This window comes from Euleptes europaea, chromosome 1 (assembly GCF_029931775.1).
Source record: "Euleptes europaea isolate rEulEur1 chromosome 1, rEulEur1.hap1, whole genome shotgun sequence".
Lineage (NCBI taxonomy): Eukaryota > Metazoa > Chordata > Lepidosauria > Squamata > Sphaerodactylidae > Euleptes > Euleptes europaea.
The window spans coordinates 57,411,564-57,432,440 of record NC_079312.1 but is presented as its reverse complement, the minus strand read 5'-3'; the positions used below and the strand labels follow the sequence as shown (position 1 = coordinate 57,432,440).

The following is a 20,877-nucleotide window of genomic DNA, read 5'->3' as shown; positions in this document are numbered from 1 at the left end:
CATTCCTCCTCCTTTGTGTCTTGCAATAGAGAGAAGCTCAATGGGAACTGGGTAAGGTTCTATCCTATATCGGTCAAAAACCTTAGAGAAACTTTTGGGGGAAACAAACCCCTCTGCAACCTCATTTCACCAGCATACGCAAACCACCACCACCACCATCCAAATGATCTCCGAGCAGTTTGGTTACTGGCATTTAGTCTGCACGTTCACAGTACTTTTCAAAGTGCTTTGACAAACAAACCCAAAAGGAAACCAAGAGCCCAATGCCAGTGTATTTAAAGCCGCAGGCCACATTCATGTGTTCTAAAGGAACATCCACCTAGCCTGTCTGTTCTACCCAGGAGACACTTACAGCAGCAAGAGACTTTAAAAGAGAAAAGAACATTACCAATGTGTTGTACGCAGAGACATTTTTTGCCTGAATTTTCCAACTCATTTAGATGGAAGCATTCTTCCTGGAGAGCCTAGATAGCAGAGATGTGCAAGCTGAAAGATGTGAATTTCAGTGTTGGGACCTGGTGATCTCCTCTTGCCCTTCCCTCAACAGGTGTGCAATATTGACATGTGGCTAGCTTAAGGTGCAAACTAGACATGATGCTGGGGAGATACATGAATATATTTTCTCAGCATTTTCTAGAAAGAGAAAACTTACTGGTTTTCTGATTACAGCAGAGGTAAATAGGGCCTTAATCCCCCCCCCCACACACACACACACACAGCGCTCTCTTCTGGTAAGTTGAAAACCACCATTGGTTTTGTAAGGCAGTGCCAGAGAGAATGTGCTGGCTCGCTCCAGGCCGTGCCCTTCCACAAAGGGATAGCTTGGCTCCATCCTGCCCTTGCATCTCAAAGCTATCTATACTCCTCCGGATTAAGGATGAGAGGCAAATGCGAATGTCAGTGGATCCAAGTGTCCTAAATGTGAGAGCAGATTGAACTGCCCTACTCCCACCTTATTTCTAAACAGGTACTCTTGGCACATGCATGCAACAGGTTCCACTGAAACATGCCAAACCTTTTATCTAGCCATTATTGCAATGTTTTAGATCCAACTATGTGCTACTTAGCTCATACTAAAAAGGTAAAGGTCCCCTGTGCAAGCACTGGGTCATTCCTGACCCATGGGGTGATGTCACATCCCGACATTTATTAGGCAGACTTTGTTTACAGGGTGGTTTGCCATTGCCTTCCCCAGTAGTCTACACTTTACCCCCAGCAAGCTGGGTACTTATTTTACCGACCTCGGAAGGATGGAAGGATGAGTCAACCTTGAGCCGGCTGTCTGAAACCGACTTCCATCGGGATTGAACTCAGGTCGTGAGCAGAGCTTGGACTGCAGTACTGCAGCTTACCACTCTGCGCCACGGGGCTCCTTTAGCTCATACGACGGTCTCATAATTATGAATTCCCTGGCTGAAACGTTAAAAAAAAATCCCACAACTTGAAGGTCACACCTTTTATGGAACAAATGCAGAAAGATGCTTTGGCAAAGGGATGGGACTGTGACCTATACTGCTATGTACTGCCTGTTGCTGCAATGTACTCTTGCTATGTAATTTCTGCATCCTTTAATATATCAAGTTTAAATGCTTACTCTGGGGCAGGGAGTTCCACAATTTAACTATGCGTTGTGTGAAGAAATAATTCTTTTTATCTGTTTTGAATCTCTCATCCTTCAGCTTGGGAGCTCTATGCACAGAACTCCCAACACTGCATCTGTTCTGACGCTCAGTATTAAGCACCATGGATGCACCTAAAACCCATTTGAGGTATTTCAGCATTACTGAAAACACAAGAGACACAGGGGCCACAGCTCAATGATCAAGCACAGGCCTTCCATGGAAAAGGTCCCAGGCTCAATCCCTAGCCTCTCGAGTGAAAAGAATTTCTGACAACAGGGCTATGAAAGACCATGCCAGTTAGCATATACTTAAACTGTTACATGAAACAAGTGGGGAACCTGGAAGCACTTACACTGTTTAGGTTACAGGCTTCTTTGTACCTCGGATCTCTTTCCCCACCCTATTTCTTCTTTCCCTCTTCCAGTGTGGTGTAGTAGTTAAGAGCGGTGGTTTGGAGTGGTGGACTCTGATCCGGAGAACCAGATTTGATTCCTCACTCCTCCACATGAGTGGTGGACGCTAATCTGGAGAACCGGGTTGGTTTCTCCACTCCTACACATAAAGCCAGCTGAGTGATCTTGAGTTAGTCACACTCTCTCAACCCCACCTACCTCACAGGGTGTCTGTTGTGGGGAGGGGAAGGGAAGGTGATTGTAATCCACTTTGATTCTTCCTTAAGTGGGAGAGAAAGTTGGCGTATAAAAACCAACTCTTCTTCTTCTTCCTGGCAATCCTTATATCCTCTTCCCTTTACCTGCTTCCTTCTCTCTCTACCCCTCCCACCCTTTATCTTCTCCCTCATCTTCAGCTTGACAATAGAGATCCAAAGCAGCTTACATCCTCCTCCTCTCCTCATTTTATCCTCACAACAGCCTTGTGAGGTTATGCCAAGCATGTGTGACTGGCCCAAGGATACCCAGTGAGCTTCCACGGCAGAGTGGGGATTCCAACCAGGGTCTCCCAGTCCTAATCTGAAACTCTAACCACTACACCATACTGGTTTTCATTTGGTGGATGTTGTTGAACAGTAGCAAGCAGCTGGGCCTGGGTAAGTCATGCAAGTTGGGTGGTAACAAGTCACCTGGTGGTTGCAGGCAGGCCTGGCCCCAGTGAGTCCTCGCTCAAAGGCCAGAACAACCCTGGAAAGGGCCTGCCCCTCCCCCGCCTTTTACTGACAGAAACGGACAGAAACCAAGTCTGGAAGGCTGGCAACTCTATTGTGCTTGCCTAGCAACAGCCACAGAAGGCATCTGTCCCTGTTTCTATCATGGGGGGGTGAGGGGTTAACTCCCAATTTTTTTCTTTTACTAGATTTCAGATTTTTCTGAAAACTTGGGGCATTTCTCAGGTTTGTAAAAAAGATCTGCCTTGTTTGTCCATGGCCCTGATCCGTGGTTTTAAGTAACCATAGATGGGGCCATGCTGAGTATTAGATATATTGATATTGCGAATTTAGTTTAAGATAACACTTCACAGCTATGTGCCTGAGGTGATGTTTGCAAATGTTTCTGATATGAATGGTCTTAGAACCAATGGAACCAATTAAAGCTTCCCCAACTTATTTGCTTAAATTTTTCATTTCAGGACCCAATTTAGTGCCATTTTGGTGGAAGGTAAAACAATATCCCATGATTTGTTGCAAACTGCCTAAGTAACTCCTGGTGATTATATTCAAACAAAGTGTAGAGAAAGCAGAACCTGGAATAGTTGCCTTAAAACGATTCTCATGTTTAACATTAGCACTATGAAAACATGCTACCTCCCCTGTTATTGTATTCTTCTATTATTTTGGCACGGCAAATTCAGCAAATGTAAGCAAAGTAACTTTTAAGCTTAGCTTGCTGTTGGACAATTTCATCACTATCTGTTTCTGGGAATAAAAAGCCACAGACACCAAATCAGCTGAAGGGGGAAAAATCCCTATGATTGCACATGTTGTAATATAATCAACTACTACACACATCTTCCTGAATTAGTAACTCATTATCCTTTTAAAGGTGACAGCAGTGCAATTCTGTGCACTGCACAGGGTGCAAAAAAAAAATTAAGTTCAAAAGTTCTCAACACCTCCCTTGCAAAACAACCCCCCCTGCAGTGTTTTTCTGCAAAATATCTTCAAATACCTGAATCCTGAGCGCATCAACATAATGCATACAACAGAGCTGTACATCTAACTTTACAATAAAACCTTGATACGCAAAGTCTGATAGTGATCTCGGACTATCAAAACCAACTCCTACACAGTGGCAAGATTCATTGGATCTGACATGGGTGGCAAGAATGACACAAAGCTGGCTCCTGCTGCCAATTATCACCCAGTGTGATAATGGCCCATGGCCCCACTAAAAGCTCAAAGTGACATTTTGGTCACAGGATTGGTGCTTATGCACATTGTTCAAATGGCAGATTCCAGGAGCAAAGCGCTGTACGACTAATGATATGCCTATGTCTGTGCTGGATGATAACAGCGCATTGTCTTCAGCTGAAAACAAAGTCATAGTAGTGAAGGAAAGTGCCATCAAGTCACAGTCGCCTGCCTCTGCATAACGACCTTGGACTTCCTTGGTGGTCTCCCATCCAAATACTAACCAGGACTGACCCTGCTTAGCTTCTGAGATCAGATGAGAGGGTACTACATATACTAGCATGAACATGGCATATCAGATTCACATTACATAATGGAAACAGAATTTGCTCGTAAATCAAGTGCAGTTTGGATCCTGCTGCAGGCCTTCACCCCAGCCAGGGGACTTTCACCTTGGAAAAACTTGAAGATGTTACTAAATTATGTGCTTGATCTACTCCTCAAAGCAACTGATTTTTTCGACCAACCAACTTTCTCCTTTCATAGAAACAAAGATACGGAATAGGGAGGCTTACCAAATTCATACACTTTTTTACACTTGGTTTCCAAATCTTCAATGAGATCTTGCAGACGACATTGCTTAGCCAGTCTTTTGCAGTCACTCACATATTCTACATCAATATCTAGACGGCCTGGCAAAGAGGGGGGGGGAAACAATAACCCTTTCAGTCAGCTCCTCACTGAAGTGTAAAATTTATCCCCGCAAGTCAAACATATTAAATTCAATCTCCAGCACCACCCTGTGAATTAAGACAATATACATCTACATCTTAGAGATCAATATACAACTAGCAGAATTATCGGTGATGATCCACCTTCCATGCTACTTTGCAATGATACGGCCTGGAGGAATTCTGCTCTTTTATTCTTTTTGCCTATGTATCTCTTTTTTTGTTTGTTTTTTAAATTATTTTAAGCTGTAGGCCATCCTGAGTTCACTGGCAGAATGATAATTTATAAATTACTTGTCCACATATTAAAATGCCTCCAAAACAAACACAATAAGTATTATGTGGATCGATTTGTATTGAGACCAAACTGTGCCATCCAGCCTCCTTTCCCAAAGATAAGCACAACTGAACTCTGTCCAAAACAAGTGCATGAATGACACCTACCATGCTACATCTTCAAATATTAGGACAACTGTCAGTGGGGTCCACATGCCAGCCTGCCTCAGCAAAACCAGAGTTTTGTGGCACCTCGAAGACCAACATATTTATTGTAGCAAAAGCGCCTGTGGGCTCAAGGTCACCGATGAAGGAAGCTCAAGGCCACAAAAGCTTAAGACACGGTTCACAAATTTGTGTTAAAAACAAAACTGGGGTTTGCGGCACCTTGAAGACCAACACGTCTTTTATAGAAGTAAAAGGCAGGCCGTGGCTCTAGAAGCCAGGCTCATATATATTCTGTACACACCAGAAACCCAGAAAGATCCAGCCAGCGCCTAATCAAGGTTAAGAACATCTCCCAGATAATTAAAAAGGCATTGAGGAGTTCTTTTTTAGCTGTTATTCACTTAGATCCAATAAATTACTAGTAAGGTTTACTCCCACCTCCTAAGTGTTAATGAATTTGGGAAGAATGGGCTTCTTGTGAACCTGAGTAGAAATAGAAATGTTTAAATATAAAAATACTACTGCAGGGGTCTAGCCATGTCACTTGTGCAGCTTTCTTGCCTCCCTTTTCAAAAACAGGGTGGGTGAATGCTCCAGCACTGGTTCTGCCTAATGAGGGAGCACACAGTAGCAAAGAAGCCTGTTTATATGAGAGAGACACAGAGAGAGAGAGAGAGAATGAGCACCCTGGTAGCACACTAGGTGAAACTGCCCAATATCTAGTGATATCTTTCCCAACACAACTACAATACTTGCAAAAGGAAGAGACCTTCAAAGAAGTGCAGGTAATCATATTTTCTGGCAATACATTCTTGTTTTTTTGGGTGCTTGACAACAAATGCTCTGCACTGAGGAAATGCTCTGAATTGAGGACCCTGTACAGTGAATGGGCAACTGCTATGCATGTATTTTATTAGAAGAGAAGTTTGTTGCTTAAGACTCCTGAGGCAGAGCAAGGCGACTGGTTCCAACCAGTAATTAGTGGTCAGAGCTTCACTGCCCCGTGCAACACTCTGCCCCACGCCCCGGGCTATTATACCATATTTTTGATCCACTGCCAAGACTTTATACCTTCCAAGTCTTCAGTCCTTGCCAAAATAAAGAAGAAATGCAAAGTCTCACAATATATCGCTAAAAAACTCAGATTTATACAAAACAGTTGTAATAGTTATGCAGAACAAATGAGAAGCTGCATTTGGATTGTATCACAAACTCGGTGATCATAGCACATGGCCAAATTTACCTGTATAGAGGTACTGCAGAAGGGCGCCAAAGGCAGCTGGGTTAATCTGTGTAAGGAATATAAAGGACATTTATAAAAATGCACAAAATCATTTGAAACAAATACTGATATAATTGATACCTAAAACAAAAGGTAAAGAGAGGGCCTATGAGATTCCACAGTAGGACTGGCCATGGAAGAATACAACATTTTGAACTGTTTCACATATTGCCAGGTCTGCTACCTACGCAGCAGAATGAAGTTGTAGAATGGATCGTACCCTTTCAGGCCAGACTACAGGTGTGGGAAATCATATTCTGAGTGGTCCCCATATCAACAATTCTAAGTAGGAAGTTAGCTGACCTAGAACCTCTCTAGACCCTTGCCAAGATAGATTTTAATGGAAGGGAGCATTTAAAATGGCATCCCTCACTCACAGTCTGATTGCTACAGTCCACTCTACCACCTGAGAATTCTGCTATATCTTTCCATCCATAACCTTATTTATTGGCATGATAGCAAAAACATCGAATACAAAATAGCTAAATGTAACCACCAAGCACAAACTCGGAAGTGTACCTCTGTCCCCATGAACTGTGCTCCTGTGATGGACAGGAGGCTGTCCTGCCCCTGAAGGGAAAATCAGCCACTCAGATGAGCCCATAGGAATGCTGCTCCAGCACCCAATCACCTTCAGGAAGGGGGATGAGATGTTGGAGGGATCACAAGAGGAGGAGAATGGAGATCTGCCTCAGGGAGAGAGCAGGGACCGCTCAGGCCTGGCTCAGGGAAAAGAGCAAACAGAGTGAAGGGCAGCTCTGCCTGGTAGTGTGGCAGAGCGGTTGAGCTTTATCTCTGGGAGAAAAGAGTGTTCGATTGTTAGGCCTGTCTCTGGGGATGAGCAGACTGTGTCCCATTTAGTCTGACTCTGGGGAAAGGGCAGGCTGGCGGGGGTGGAATCCTGTGGGTAAGAGAGGATCCAACCTAGTGGCTAGTCTATAAAAGTCTGCTTGTGCTTGAAAGCATTGTAGTCTGACTACTCTCTGAAGTCATAGCTACTTTAATTTTCTGTGTCTCGGCTAGGTTTCTCCTCTGTCTACCTGGACACCTGTGTTGCTGGTTTGTTCCTTTAAAACCAACCTGTAAATAAATAAATCTTCTTAGTTGTTTATATATTAATCCAACCTCAGTGATCTCAACAATTTCCTTGTGCACCACAAAGCATACCTCACAGCAGCAAAACCAAAGCCACTTGCTACCTTTAGAATACCTGGTATCTGAGGGGGTTTCCAGTTTAAAATAAAACCAGATCCCAAAAATCATAGGAGGCTGTGTGTGTCCTCTCAGTTGGTAAAAAAATGTTTTCTTGTTATTCATTATGTTGTGTTGCCTCAAAGATATTTATATGGGAGGATGGAATATAAATAAAATAATAAATGGGCTCTCAGTCATAGTAGGTAGATGTAACCACCAAGCACAAACTAGGTATACCTCTGTCCCCATGAATTGTGTTCCAAACAACACAGGATGGCTATCACACGTTCTCTGAACTGCTGGGGCATCTGGCTGGAATAGATGAACCCTCTTATGTTTTACACAGAGGAAAAAACCTGCGTAGATTTTTAAACATCAGCTATTGCCATAAATGAGGTTTTACTATTATGCAAGCTGTTTACCTCTCCTACAGGTAACAAATGTGCTCATTCCTAACAGCTTTGCACCGTTCTTTAGCTATAACAATTCACATCTGGTGTCTTTTTTTAACCACTTCGTATTTCTAGGTCTGAGTGTGGCCTTCTCAAGAAAAAGACATGGAAAGTTATTTGGGAGAAAGAAACTCACTAGTTGTTTTAATTCTGCTTCTATTCACACATTAAGCAGAGGCAGGAGAAACCAATTGTGGGCTGGAACAAACCAGCTTTTCTGTGGGTAAAAAAGGGAGCGGGTTCCCTTTGAAGACCCCCCCAAAACTATGCTGGGGATCAAGGGACCTGCATAGGCAAAATGAGGGCTGTAGTAAGGAGGGGAACTGAGAATGAGTGAAAAAGCTGGCTGGGTCCAATCGTATGAATTGAGGTATGTGGTCCACTTAAATATATACTGTTCCCTCTCTTTGCCCGTTCATGAGTTTAAATGTGCAGCTGTACATGTGCTGAGTGCAGGAGCAAGGTACTTACTTGAGAATAGTGTGTGTGCACTCCTGAAGTAGGGCAGATATATTTAATGCCTGTGTAAAAGGAAGTTTGGGCAGCATCCTTCAAAACACATACAAGTAAAATGTTGTTGCACACATACAGTTTTGACAAATGCTGGAGAAAGAGAGATATAACAGTACTGATAAAACTTTCTAATGACCTCTTGTATTCTTTGGTAGAAAATACAAGGGACCATCAACGATGAGGGGTTAAAAACCTAATTCACAAAGCTCATTTTGTAACTCAGCACAGTATGCCTGTTCTATTCCACTTATTTGTAGTTTCAAATTAACTGGATTTATACTCCCGCAGAGAATTTGCTCTACTAATTTCCATCTGACTTTCTTTTCTGGTTAAGAATCTTAATAAACAGAAACTAAGGATATGTCTGCAAGGGCTGCTTTCACGTTTAGCTTCGCACCAGGCATCCACCAATGCTGAACAGACCTGCACTCTCTACACTGTTCCTTGGTCACCTCACGACGACCCTGTCTGAACCTGAATCGCAGGCAGAAGCGAGGGGCAAATGCGGGCCAGGTGCAGCAGGGACAACTTGCACACAGAAGTGACTTCAGTATTATATTGTTCCTTGTCTTCATAGGAAAACTTCTTACTTGTCTGATCCTGGCAAAATAGAAGCTACAAAAGCACCAAATACAACTGCAGACACACTTCATGGAAAACAAAGAGTGGGAATTCTTACCAGAGGGTGCTTTAGTGCTATGACATTCTTTCCCTTCCATTTGGTCTCAAACATTTCTGCAAAGTATGCACTCCGGGCACCAAGTATGCAGCGATGGGCGCAGAAAGACTTTCCATGGACAATAAAGACAATGTCACTCTGGTAACCCTGCTCCAGAAGTCTGTAAGGCAAATTGGGCGGGGGAGGGGGTTCTGGCTTTATGACCACTCATAACAGGATTGCAATGATTTATTTACAGTTATTTTTTATACTATTTTAAACTGCAAAAGCTTTCAAAGCAATTCTTGCCAACAGACCAAAAATGACAACAATACAGGAACAAAGAAATACCCACACCCAGGTCATGGCTAGAGGTTCCATGATACAACAACCTTGCTGAAGCTAAGCAGGTTTAGGTCTGGTTAGTCAAAGGGTTTTGGTGCACTGCTTTGTGTTCCATGATGGAAGAAAAGTGAGATAATACATGTAACAAAACATACACATGGATCAAATGGCAGAGGGGAAATTTCCAGGTCTTAAATAGTCTACTTTCCCCAAATCCCAAGGGAAAAAAACAGCCTTCCCCAGCTCTGAAATGAGGGCAGTGAGAACACATGCAAACCCCTCAGGGTAGTCAAGGCAAATGTGCTGGGGCAATCACTGAAAAGGCCCTGGTGGATGCCAGTCCTGTATTCACTTGAGATGGTATTTAATTAGTTAATTTATTTTCTATTTCTATCCCGCCCCCACTACAGCAGGGCTTGGGGCGGATAACAACGAATCAAATACATTTAAAAAGGGCAACAATTAAAATAGATTAAAATCCATAAAATACTAATAAGATGGCGCCCTAAGTTCCAAACTCCAGAGAATAATAAACCCCAAAGTAAGTGAGGAGGCGGACTGAAGGGAGCATATAGAGGAGAGGGGGCTCTACCCCTGGACCAGTAGATGTAACAGAGCAGCCAAAAGTCCTCAACCTTGTGCCTGGCAGAACACCTCCATCTTGCAGGCCCTGCGGAACTGCTCCAGATCCCACAGGGCCCTGGTCTCCTTAGACAGAGAGTTCCACCAGGCAGGGGCCAGAGCCAAAAAGGCCCTGGCCGGGGACAATCGGACTGCTCTTAGGCCAGGGACTTCCGGTAGATTTTGGGAACTAGAGTGAAACATCCTTGGGAGGACATAGCGGGAGAGGCAGTCCTGCAAGTATGATACTGCAGGCCTTGAACCTGATCCGGAAGCATATCGGCAACCAGTGTAGCTGGCGGACAATAGGTTGAACAGCAACTCTCCAAGAGGTCCTTGTTAGGACCCACACAGCCGCATTCTGTACCAATTGGAGCTTCTGGAGTAATCTCAGGGGCAGCCCTATGTAGAGCGAGTTACAGTAATCCAGCCTGGAGGTGACTGTTGCAGTCACAGTAATTACACTGCCTCATCTCCACACAACCCCAAATGTTCTCGAAGCTCCACCGGTCTCTGAAGACCTGCCAGCAAACACACCGAGATTTCCACACAGCAGGCACACCCATCAATAAAAGGCAAGCTTACATTGCTTACTTGCTTGCTGAATGCTCTAAAATTCATGTCTCCAAAAAGTTATAACTTCCAAAGCAGGGTTAAAAATACCAGTGTTTGTAAAGTCAAGCAGCATTGTAAATACTAGGATGATATGAAGTTCAGATGCCATAAATTTTCACTCTTCTCCAGCTGTTGGCAATAGATCACTAAAACATTCCTGCTGCTAATAGATAATATTATGCAGCTGCAACTGAGAAACTACAGATAACAGAGCTATCACATAAGCTGCTGCTGCCTCAGCGCCATCTTGCCACTTCCTGCCCCACATGCTCTTAGCAACCGGGGACTCTTCATGAGTAGGGCCTAGATGGCAGATCTCACGGAGCAGGAGCGTTTATATAGGAGTAGAATTTCCCCAATGTGGACTTGACAATTCCACACAAGGAGATAACATAACACCTCTTTTTAAGCAGGGATCTAAAGAAATATGACTAAAATTGCATAAATAATAGAAAAGTCAAATCACAGATTTTCACCAAAAGGGGCTTTGCAAACTTCTCACGGCAACCTTATCCAGGCCAAAATCTTCATAAACCTTCTGAGCCTCCCCAGATAAAATTAATCCAAGAGGTCAACTCATCCCTGATACAGGGATGATAAGAACACTGAAATGAGGAGGAAGAATACCAGTGCTTAAAAGGCTATAAGGGAAAAAGCCTCTTTTCCTGAAATATGAATGCATTTCCTTACCGTTGAAGGAAGGCATCATAGTAATCTCTCTTCATGCTCTTGGCTGTGATTTGCTTGTACTCCTTCAACACCCGCCGGATAGTGTCACTCAAGGCCCCATATAAACAGCGCTCACCATCAAAGGTGTTTACTTCACATTTTGCACCTGTAAATCAAGACCATTTTGTACTTAGGTATAAAATCTGAAGTTAAAAGCATCATAGGCGCATTCTACACAACTGACAATACAATCCCAATCAGGTCCACTCTTCTGAAGGCCACTGACTTAAATGAATTTAGAACAGCAACTCTGCTTATGACTGTGACTTGCTAAAAGGGACCCTTGTAAAAATATGTTACATTTCTGTTGAAATATGGGCTCGAAAAAAGCTTATAAGAGTTCCCAATAAAAGAAAGCTAGTATCTGAAACACAGTGGAAGGCAAAGGTTATGTCTCATGGATCTTCAGAAATACTACCTGAAGCTGACCCACTTTCTTGGGACATCACCTTATATAAAAAAAATACTCCAAAGGATATCGAGAAGATGGACTAGAACAACAAAGTGAAATGCTGGAAATGTAAAGAAGTGGACGGCACTTTTTAACATATGTGGTGGATGTGTAGAAAGAAATACTGGAAAGAAATTCATGGTGAAATCCGGAACAATTTAAAAATTAAATTTCCTATGGAAGCTAAGAGTATGTTATTGGGTATTTTACCAAAAATATTCCTAAAATTTTGGATGAACTGTTCATATATATGTTTATGGCAGCCAGAGGGACATGTGCAGCAAAACAGAAAGCAGAAGAGTGCCTATGCAGAGAACACTAGGAAAGCAAAACTAGCAGAATATGCAGTAATGACAAAATTATGTGAATTAAAGACCGTCAAGACAAATGGAATACTATTTTATATTATCCCTAAAAAAGGGGGGAACAGAAAAAGAAATTGTTGAAATGATATCTAGGAATTATGAAAAATATTCCTGATATATTATATTGAATGACTGCTAAAAATGGAAGGGACTTGATTTTTAATGTTTGGGAAGTATTATTAGAAATATAAAACAATAATTAACACTGTATGTATTTTTGATTTATCTTATGTTATTTTATAATTCATTTTACAACATTGTTTAATATTAATATAGTGTTTACCAAGAGCCAAACAAAGTATTTTATGATTTATGCTAAAATTATTAAGATAATTATTGCTTAATGGTCATTACTACTTTATAATATATTGCTCATAATTGCTTTTGCCTTTTATTACATATTGTTCATTATATCGCTGTTGGTATATTCGTTACTTTTCTTTTTCGTTTGGTGTAACTGATGAAAGTGTAACTGTGTTCATGATATGGCTTGTAATTTCTTCTTTTATATTCTTTCTTGTTCTGTTTTTTTATACAAATAAAAATCTTTTAAAAATATAAAAATACTGAGGGCTTAGAACAAGTTTTATAATCATACAATTGACTGTACTGTCATGAAGAGTTATGACTATACTATATTAAGTTGTTCAAGTTCAACATAATCTCTGTTAAATCTGTGCCTATACTGGACAGAATATCTTCATCGCTAAAGGGGCTAGCATATATGTTTGCTAACTTTCCCAGAATAGGAAAATACTCTTTCAAGACTCTGACATGTATCCAACCATCCACAGGCTTTGTAGTATGGAATTTTGCTACTTTACCCTCCTGCTGCAACCCACTGAGGCCCCCCCCCATTTATCTTTCTTGGAGATCAGCAGACCATCAGCAACAGGATGGAGTGAAAGTGGAGGTCTGCACTGGCAGAAGGTAATTCAGCAGAAATAGCTGCCCCCTCTTCCACAGGCATATTTTCCCCTCAGAGGACACATGTCAATGTCAAGCCACACTGGTTACACATATAACCCTGCTAGGATAACCAGAAACACCCTTATGTTCTATGTAAGTAATCCCTCTCAGTCACCTAGGTTTATTTTCATACTACTCTGGATCATTTTGCACTTCTGGATTAATTTTCTAGGTAAGTTTTCCTATAAAATACAGGCACCGTTTTTTAAGAAAGATCGGACGAAAGCTTCACTCACCAAACTCCATCCCACACCTCTGTGCTAAGGAAACAGAGGGATTTGGGTTTCTAATCCCATGAATGACTGTTTACTGCTATCCACCTAATGTAACCAAACAAGCTAAGACCTACCTGCACTGATTATGTCACCTACAGCAAGTATCACTAGAAGCAACAATTTGCTTTGGGTTTCTCAATACAATGTTACCAGCTAAGGGCCAACAAAGAATCACAGAAGAGGGGAACATGAAAATCCTACTACATTTCTCAAAACCTTCCTTCCCAGCCTGGATTTTCTAAGCTTTCAGGGGCTGAATCCCTCCCACCCCCAGCCCTTTACCCCTTTAATTAACCCTCAACTGTTGCTAATTTCACTACCTCTGGAGCATTGTGTTCTCACCAGGACCATTTTTACGGGTTTCTTTTAATGTACAAAGTCATATTTCTGCAGACTCAGGAAATTCACTGAGTAGACAGACATCACTATGTTATCCATGGGTGGCCCAGTTGTGTGGCTTTCATTATCCACACAGGGATAGCAAGTTTACTATCAGATATTTGTTTATGCTAAATAATAAGCCTAATGTCTTGCCTAAAAAAATCAGTGTGTTCTAAACTGGGAAGATTCAACTCATATTACCTCACATTAATGCCTCTGTCCTTTCAACTATGCTACTGAGGGCCAAACTGATGTGACAGTATCCTCATGGCCACCATGAGAAAAAATACACTATAACAGCAAATGGTTAGAGATTGGAGGCCAGCAGAATTGTAACTTGATAACCTAGCTGGATCTTCTAACTGAAGCAGCCACTTCTGAAAGTAAGAATTTCTCTTGTGACCTCAATAGAAGACAGAAGCTATCAATTTTTCATGTGTCTTAGGGTGGATTTAGTTCTGGGGTAAAGCTGGGGACTAGTCTAATGACCACTGGGATAAGATGAGGGGTAAAAAGTCTAGCAGGCTTCATGAACATAATGTATATCTCTAAGGAACCCTGAATAAAAATTACCTTTTAAAAAAATACAAAAAATAATTGACTTTTACTTTAGGTCTACTGTATCATACACAAGCAGATTGGCTGCAAATCATGCAGCTTGAATATTGTTCTAGGTCTAGTGCCATAACATTCCAAAAATCTAGTCTTGCTGTATGGAAGAAAGTCTTCCTTGCAAAAAATGTCAAGCCGTTTGTCCTGCAAAGCAAGCAGATTCAAAGCAATTGTATGGTTTCCAATCACAGTATTATAAACTGGTTGTAAATGATGTGGTTTCACAGCAAAACATCTAAAAACTCAAAGAACCAAAAGCTACCCACATATATTGCACAGCTTCCAGGAATAGAAATACATCAAACTCTCTCTTACCACTGGCTAGAAGGTACCGAACAAGCTCCTCATGTCCACAGAGACAAGCATAATACCTGTTAAGAAGAGCAAGCAGGTCAGCAATACACCCTCAGACATGAAAACATCATTGGTATATTCAGCCATGAGCCCAATGCTCCACATATTGTAATATGTAATGAAAACCCTAGAATCACCAAGGTGTTACCAGGGCTACAAAGGAGGACCACCAGGCTGGTAGGGCTCTATCAGTTCTCAATGGCTCCCACCGAGTGCAATGGGATAATATATTGTATTTTAAGGGCCCTTCTATACAGAGGCATGAAACAGCACACCCACTGTGGAATCAGCAGTGAGTGGGATGGAGGTGGGTAGGGATAGCCTCGACACAGCCCCGGCCCCATGCCACTCGGTGCTGTCCCCTCCCCTCCACCTCCCAATTTGTCATGTTGGCTCAGAAGTGCCAAAGCCCCCACCCAAGCAAATCAACACCCATACAGAGTATGGAGGTTCCCTTTACTCACCATGGCAAGTAGCCACTGATCCTCTATGCATCTGTCTAACCTCCTTTTAAAGCATTCTATACTTGTGGCCATCACTATGCTCAGTGGCAGATAATTCCATATTTTAATTACTTGTTTCCCCTTTAAATTGGTGCAAAGGAGGTTTTCCCTTTGCTTTGACTTAAAAGGGGAAAGCCCCAGGAGTTCCACACATCATGGCTGAAATGAGCACAACAACTTGAGGAGGTTCCCCAAAAATTGAGAGCAACCCTCTGGTCAACAAAGCAAAAGCCCTGTTTGGAATGCACCTAAGACACAGCTGGGTGGGAGCGGACAAAACCTGTCCATCATCCTGGTCAGTGCCTGGGAGCCTCCCCACCATCAGGAGAGACCATGGGGTGGCGATTTATACAAGGTATCCGTGCAGTGCACACAGAATACTCCCAGAGGCACTATCCTACTTGTCAAAATGCCTGCCATTATGACAGTAAATAGTGTATCTCAGAACAACACACACGGGAGACAGACAACGGAGGGGGTGGGGAGATTGCCTTCATGCCCTAATTGTAAGCTCCTAGAAGCCTCTGACTGTCAACTGCTGGAAATGGAATCCTGGACTAGGTTGACCTTTGGGTTAACCTCAATGGCTCTTCTCAAGTTCATATTATGCTATTAAAACAGCTGCTACACACCATCCTAAAAGTGGCGACAGGGACTACCATCACCCAAGAGATTCTTACAAGTAAGGAAAATAAATTTCCATTAGTAGAAGGTCTAATCAACGAGCAGGAAAAAAGGCAGAAAATGCTACCAAATTTGAAGGATGGTAATATGTTTAAAAACCCAGCAGAAATACCAAACAACATATGTTTCAAGAACAGAATGCTTACAGAGGGGTACTGTCCCATTTATCCCGGACATTGATTTCAACATCTCTCTGTTCAAGAAGGTACCTAAAAGACAGAAAAGAAACACTTAGCTCTTTAGAGTTTATCCAGCCCACTTATTTAATCATAGCTTCCCCAATTCTGAAAACTGTGCCTAGGGTTTTGTGTAATACAAATACAATGCAAAAACATTACTTTAAACAATAGAACCATAAAAGAGCAACAATTTAGTTTAAACACCAAATGCCTACTGCTGGATGACAAGTTCTCTACTTTTGATCGTTTAACTATACTTCCATTTAAAACTAAATGATGTTACTATCCATACTACACTATTGAAGGCTAAGAGTGCCCATGAAACCTTAAGAAAACCAACTAAAACTACAACACCACACCAGCAACATTATTTTTTTTACTATGCCATAACCCTTACCAGTAAATAAATCTATTTCTTGTGGTGTATAAGGCTACATGTTAACCTGCTAAATTATTGCAGCAAACATCTCATGATTTTTTAAAGGTAGTAACTATCATAATTCCTTCACGATTAGTCATTTCTCCCTATGTCAAGGTTACCCCCATCAATTACACAGGGTTAGGATGTTCTACTTGTAGGCTACCATGAGCATAATACTAAAGGAAAAATACAGTTTGTGTATTTGGAATTGTGAAAGGCCCTAAAGAATGTGTGAGCAAAGCCAACTACAGTTAAAAGAATCTCAGGGGAATAATTTCATTTTAAAGGAAAGATGCATTCATCTTAGTCGGGGAAAAATATATGCTTGTAAATTCTTAAAAGGTAATTTACACTTTTATGTTTGTCTGTTTCTTGCTCTGGCGTCTGGGCATATCAGGCATCCTCAGCTGTTCTGGACAGAGGCTAGGATGTTAATCAGAAAGAGGCCACCAAAGTTTGTTTGTTTTTTAAAGTAAAAACTGTGAACTTTGACTGTAGACATGAGGCAATTTAGTAAAAGTAATAGTACCTGGAGATTGAGGCAGATGTGAACAAACATAGACAATTAAAAAAGTAACTAAAACAAGATTATTAAAATAAGCAATCAAGAGAAAACAATTTGCAAGAAGCTGTGGCAGGCATCTTCAGAGGAGCAACACTGAAGGACAGTGTCTCTCAGTATCAAGTTTGATACTTTTTGCAGGACAATGATTCAGCTCAAACCCAACCCCTTTCTGACTATATATTACTCTTCCTACACACTTGACACTGAGAGACACTGTCCTTCAGTGTTACTCTTCTGAAGATGCCTGCCACAGATGATGGCGAAACGTCAGGAAAGAAAATACCAAGACCAAGGTCACACAGCCCGGATAACCCACAAGAACCAATGAACTCTGACTGTGAAAGCCTTCGACAATACCTTCGACAATAATTTGCAAGACGTTTAAATTCCTCAGACTTTCATTTTTAACAGGAGGCATTTCTTTATTTTAGCCAGCAGGGATAGCTGAAATAGTAAAAATGCTGGGAATGGCATAAACACAGGACAGACAGTCCCCCACTCCTCCTTCCCATGAAACTACTTTGGGAATGTCGAATTTGAATTTTGCGCATGGAACAACTCTGAGAAGCTACCCCTTCCACACATATGCACTTTTTTAGGCTGCTTCCACACGGCAATGATTCTCCACGTAGCTCACTGCTCCAGTTCAAAAGTATTTACATGACTACAATGTCTGCATGCCTGTTTCTCCTACACTTTTTTAGTTTCAGATACCCCCATGACCACCCCCACCTCACTGGAGGCCTTTTTTGAGTGTTTTAATTTGGGGAATTGCTAGATTGCTACAGCATTAGAACGATCTTGTCACGATGTACGAGTTTCCCTGAATTCTCAACTTTTATTTAAATGAAAAGTCTCTAGCTCTTTTCCTTACAATCAAAAGCAGCTTTTTTTTAAAAAAAAGAAAACCAATTGTTATAATATTATAACACTTTAACAATCAGCAAAGGAAAATGGTACCGATGTGAGACTCTGGATAACGTGCACATCCTAGGGTTGCCAGGTCCCTCTTCGCCACTGGCAGGAGGTTTTTTGGGCAAAGCCTGAGGAGGGTGAGGTTTGGGGAGGGACTTCAGTGCCATAGAGTCCAATTGCCAAAGTGGCCATTGTCTCCAGGTGAACTGATCTCTATGGGCTGAAGATCAGTTGTAATAGCAGGAGCTCTCCAGCTACCACCTGGCGGTTGGCAACCTTGGCACATCCTCTTACACACCACCTGACAGCAGACTTGGGACTACGCTCTTTCCAAATAGGTCAGATAAAAGCAGATTTGCGAAAAAGCATTCCGAGGATTTGGTGGCCAAAGCAGAAATAAACCTTTTCCGTCTTATCAGTGCTTTTCTGTTCTTCCAGCACCGAAGCCCAGTTCCGAGGGTAAAAATCGAGAGTCCCTGAACTAATGTTAACCTTCAGAAGTTGGGCGAACACACACACATATATTGTCGAAGGCTTTCACGGTCAGAGTTCATCGGTTCTTGTAGGTTATCCGGGCTGTGTGACCGTGGTCTTGGTTAAGGCCACGGTTACACAGCCCGGATAACCTACAAGAACCAAAAGGGCCGGAGTCCAGTAGCCCCTTAAAGACTAACAAAAATATTTTCTGGTAGGGTATGAGCTTTCGTGAGCCACAGCTCACTTCTTCAGATATCTGAAGAAGTGAGCTGTGGCTCACGAAAGCTCATACCCTGCCAGAAAATATTTTTGTTAGTCTTTAAGGGGCTACTGGACTCTGGCCCTTTTCTACTACTGCAGACAGACTAACATGGCTACCCACTGTGAATTATCTTCATGGAAGGCACCACATTTAGCCGTACAGAATGGAAATCCATCAACCTTGTGAAGAAACTTGCACAGGTACCGGCAGACCATAATTTTTCTAATCCCATCACGCCTGCTATTCACATTTACATACTAATGCTTGTCTGAATTCACTCTCCTCTACTTAAAGATAGATGGATTCACATTCTAGCTGTATCTGAAGAAGTGAGCTGTGGCTCACGAAAGCTCCTACCCTGCCAGAAAATATTCTTGTTAGTCTTTAAGGGGCTGCTGGACTCTGGCCCTTTTCTACTACTGCAGACAGACTAACACAGGGCTACCCACTGTGAGTTATCTACAAGAACCAACACACACATACATACACACAAAGCCTGCGTGTCCATGCACCGTTTGCAGGGTACCCGGAGGGAAAGCCGAGGGGACGCGCGCCGCGCTGCCAGGGCAGCCCCCCCCCACCACCACCCCCAAGCCCGAAGGTAGGCCTCGGTCTGCCCAGAGCCCGCCCCACCCACCCACCCCCCTTTATAACCAGCAGCCGGCGGGGCTCCCCTCGCGGCCTGGCCTCACCGCACGCGGAAGACGTCGCCCTTCTTGCAGCTGGTGAAGAGGTCGCTGGTGTCCATGGCCCGGCCGGCGGGAGGCGCCGCATTGACCCTGCCTGGCGGGTGGGGGGAAGCCTCGAAGGAGCGGGCCGAGGCCGGGACGGCTGCAGCGCCAGAGAGCGGCGACGGAGGATGTCAACACGGCCTTGGAGGCGAGGCCGAGCAGCGCGGGCCCGCCCCCCGACCTTCCCAGCGAGCCAATGGCGCGCAGACGGGCCCGCCCCCCTCGCCTGCTCTAGGCGGCCTTGGAGGAAGGGGAGCGTCGCGAGACACCCCCCCCCCCAGGAGCGCTCCCAGGGCCGCCTCTTTCCCTAGGCGAGCCCCCCCCCGCTCCGCCCCTCCTCCCTCCGTCACATGACCGTTGGGCGGGAAGCCGGCTCGCTCTCGGCCTGGGACGCAGGGGAGGGGGAGCGCCCCGGGCGTTCTGAAGCTCCTAAAAGCTTCCTTGTCAGTTCTCCGCGGCTGGCCTGCGCAAGCGCAGTCCCCACGCGGGGCTGCACGGAAGCCGCGAAGAGGAACGGCGCGCTGCTGAAAGCGCAACAGCCACCGGAACCTCGACTGCGCGCGCTCCGTCCGTCGGCGCGGATTGGCCGGGGGGAGGGAGGCGGGAGCTCTGAAATGACCTATGCGGGAACCCCGCTGGAAGTCCTTTCCCACTGACCCGGAAGACTCTTTCGTACAGGTGGGGGATTTCCCCGGAGGCTTTTCGCGCCTTGCCTCTCCCCACCCCGGCGGGAAGGGTGAAAAGTAGGGTTGCCAACTGCCGGGTAGTATAAGGAAGACAAAAACAGCACAAATTTCCAATGCAGTTAAATATATTAAGTGCAAAAAGGTGTACAGTGAAAACTCATACAACAAACAACATCCTTACATTGATTCATCATTAAGCCTGTGGGCAGTTGGAATTGCACCTGTTATGGTCATATATTTATATAGAATTCTCATTGAGAAATTGATCAGCTGATGAAGCCTTGGCGAAACGTGAATAATGATCTAGACAACACGTCCATCTTCATCTTTTCCAGTTCTAGTTTTCATACGTCCTCAAAACGTTTGGACAATTGCACTTACCTGATAGTTAGAACTCTGTAAAAGAAATTGTCAAGTTATTGATAAGCAACAACATTTAGTACTTACCTTATCTTTTTGATCCTTTGTATTTTGTGTATTGTTTGTGTATTGTTTGTTGTATGTGTTTTCACTGTATACCTTTTTGCACTTAATAT

The 20,877-nt window shown here is 43.3% G+C and overlaps 1 protein-coding gene across 1 annotated transcript in view; it reads right to left on the bottom strand.

The window, feature by feature from the left end:
- Window positions 1–19,704, bottom strand: part of ABTB1 (ankyrin repeat and BTB domain containing 1) — a 50,000-nt gene extending 30,296 nt beyond the window's left edge. Inside the window, exons 1-7 of the mRNA XM_056857415.1 lie at window positions 19,617–19,704; window positions 16,252–16,314; window positions 14,880–14,935; window positions 11,473–11,617; window positions 9,223–9,382; window positions 6,346–6,391; window positions 4,503–4,619 (exon numbers count right to left, since the gene is read on the bottom strand). Coding sequence (XP_056713393.1) covers window positions 4,503–4,619; window positions 6,346–6,391; window positions 9,223–9,382; window positions 11,473–11,617; window positions 14,880–14,935; window positions 16,252–16,314; window positions 19,617–19,672 — 643 coding nt within the window. The 5' untranslated portion in view covers window positions 19,673–19,704. The remainder of the gene's footprint in view (window positions 1–4,502; window positions 4,620–6,345; window positions 6,392–9,222; window positions 9,383–11,472; window positions 11,618–14,879; window positions 14,936–16,251; window positions 16,315–19,616) is intronic.
- Between the last annotated feature and the right edge of the window lie 1,173 nt (window positions 19,705–20,877).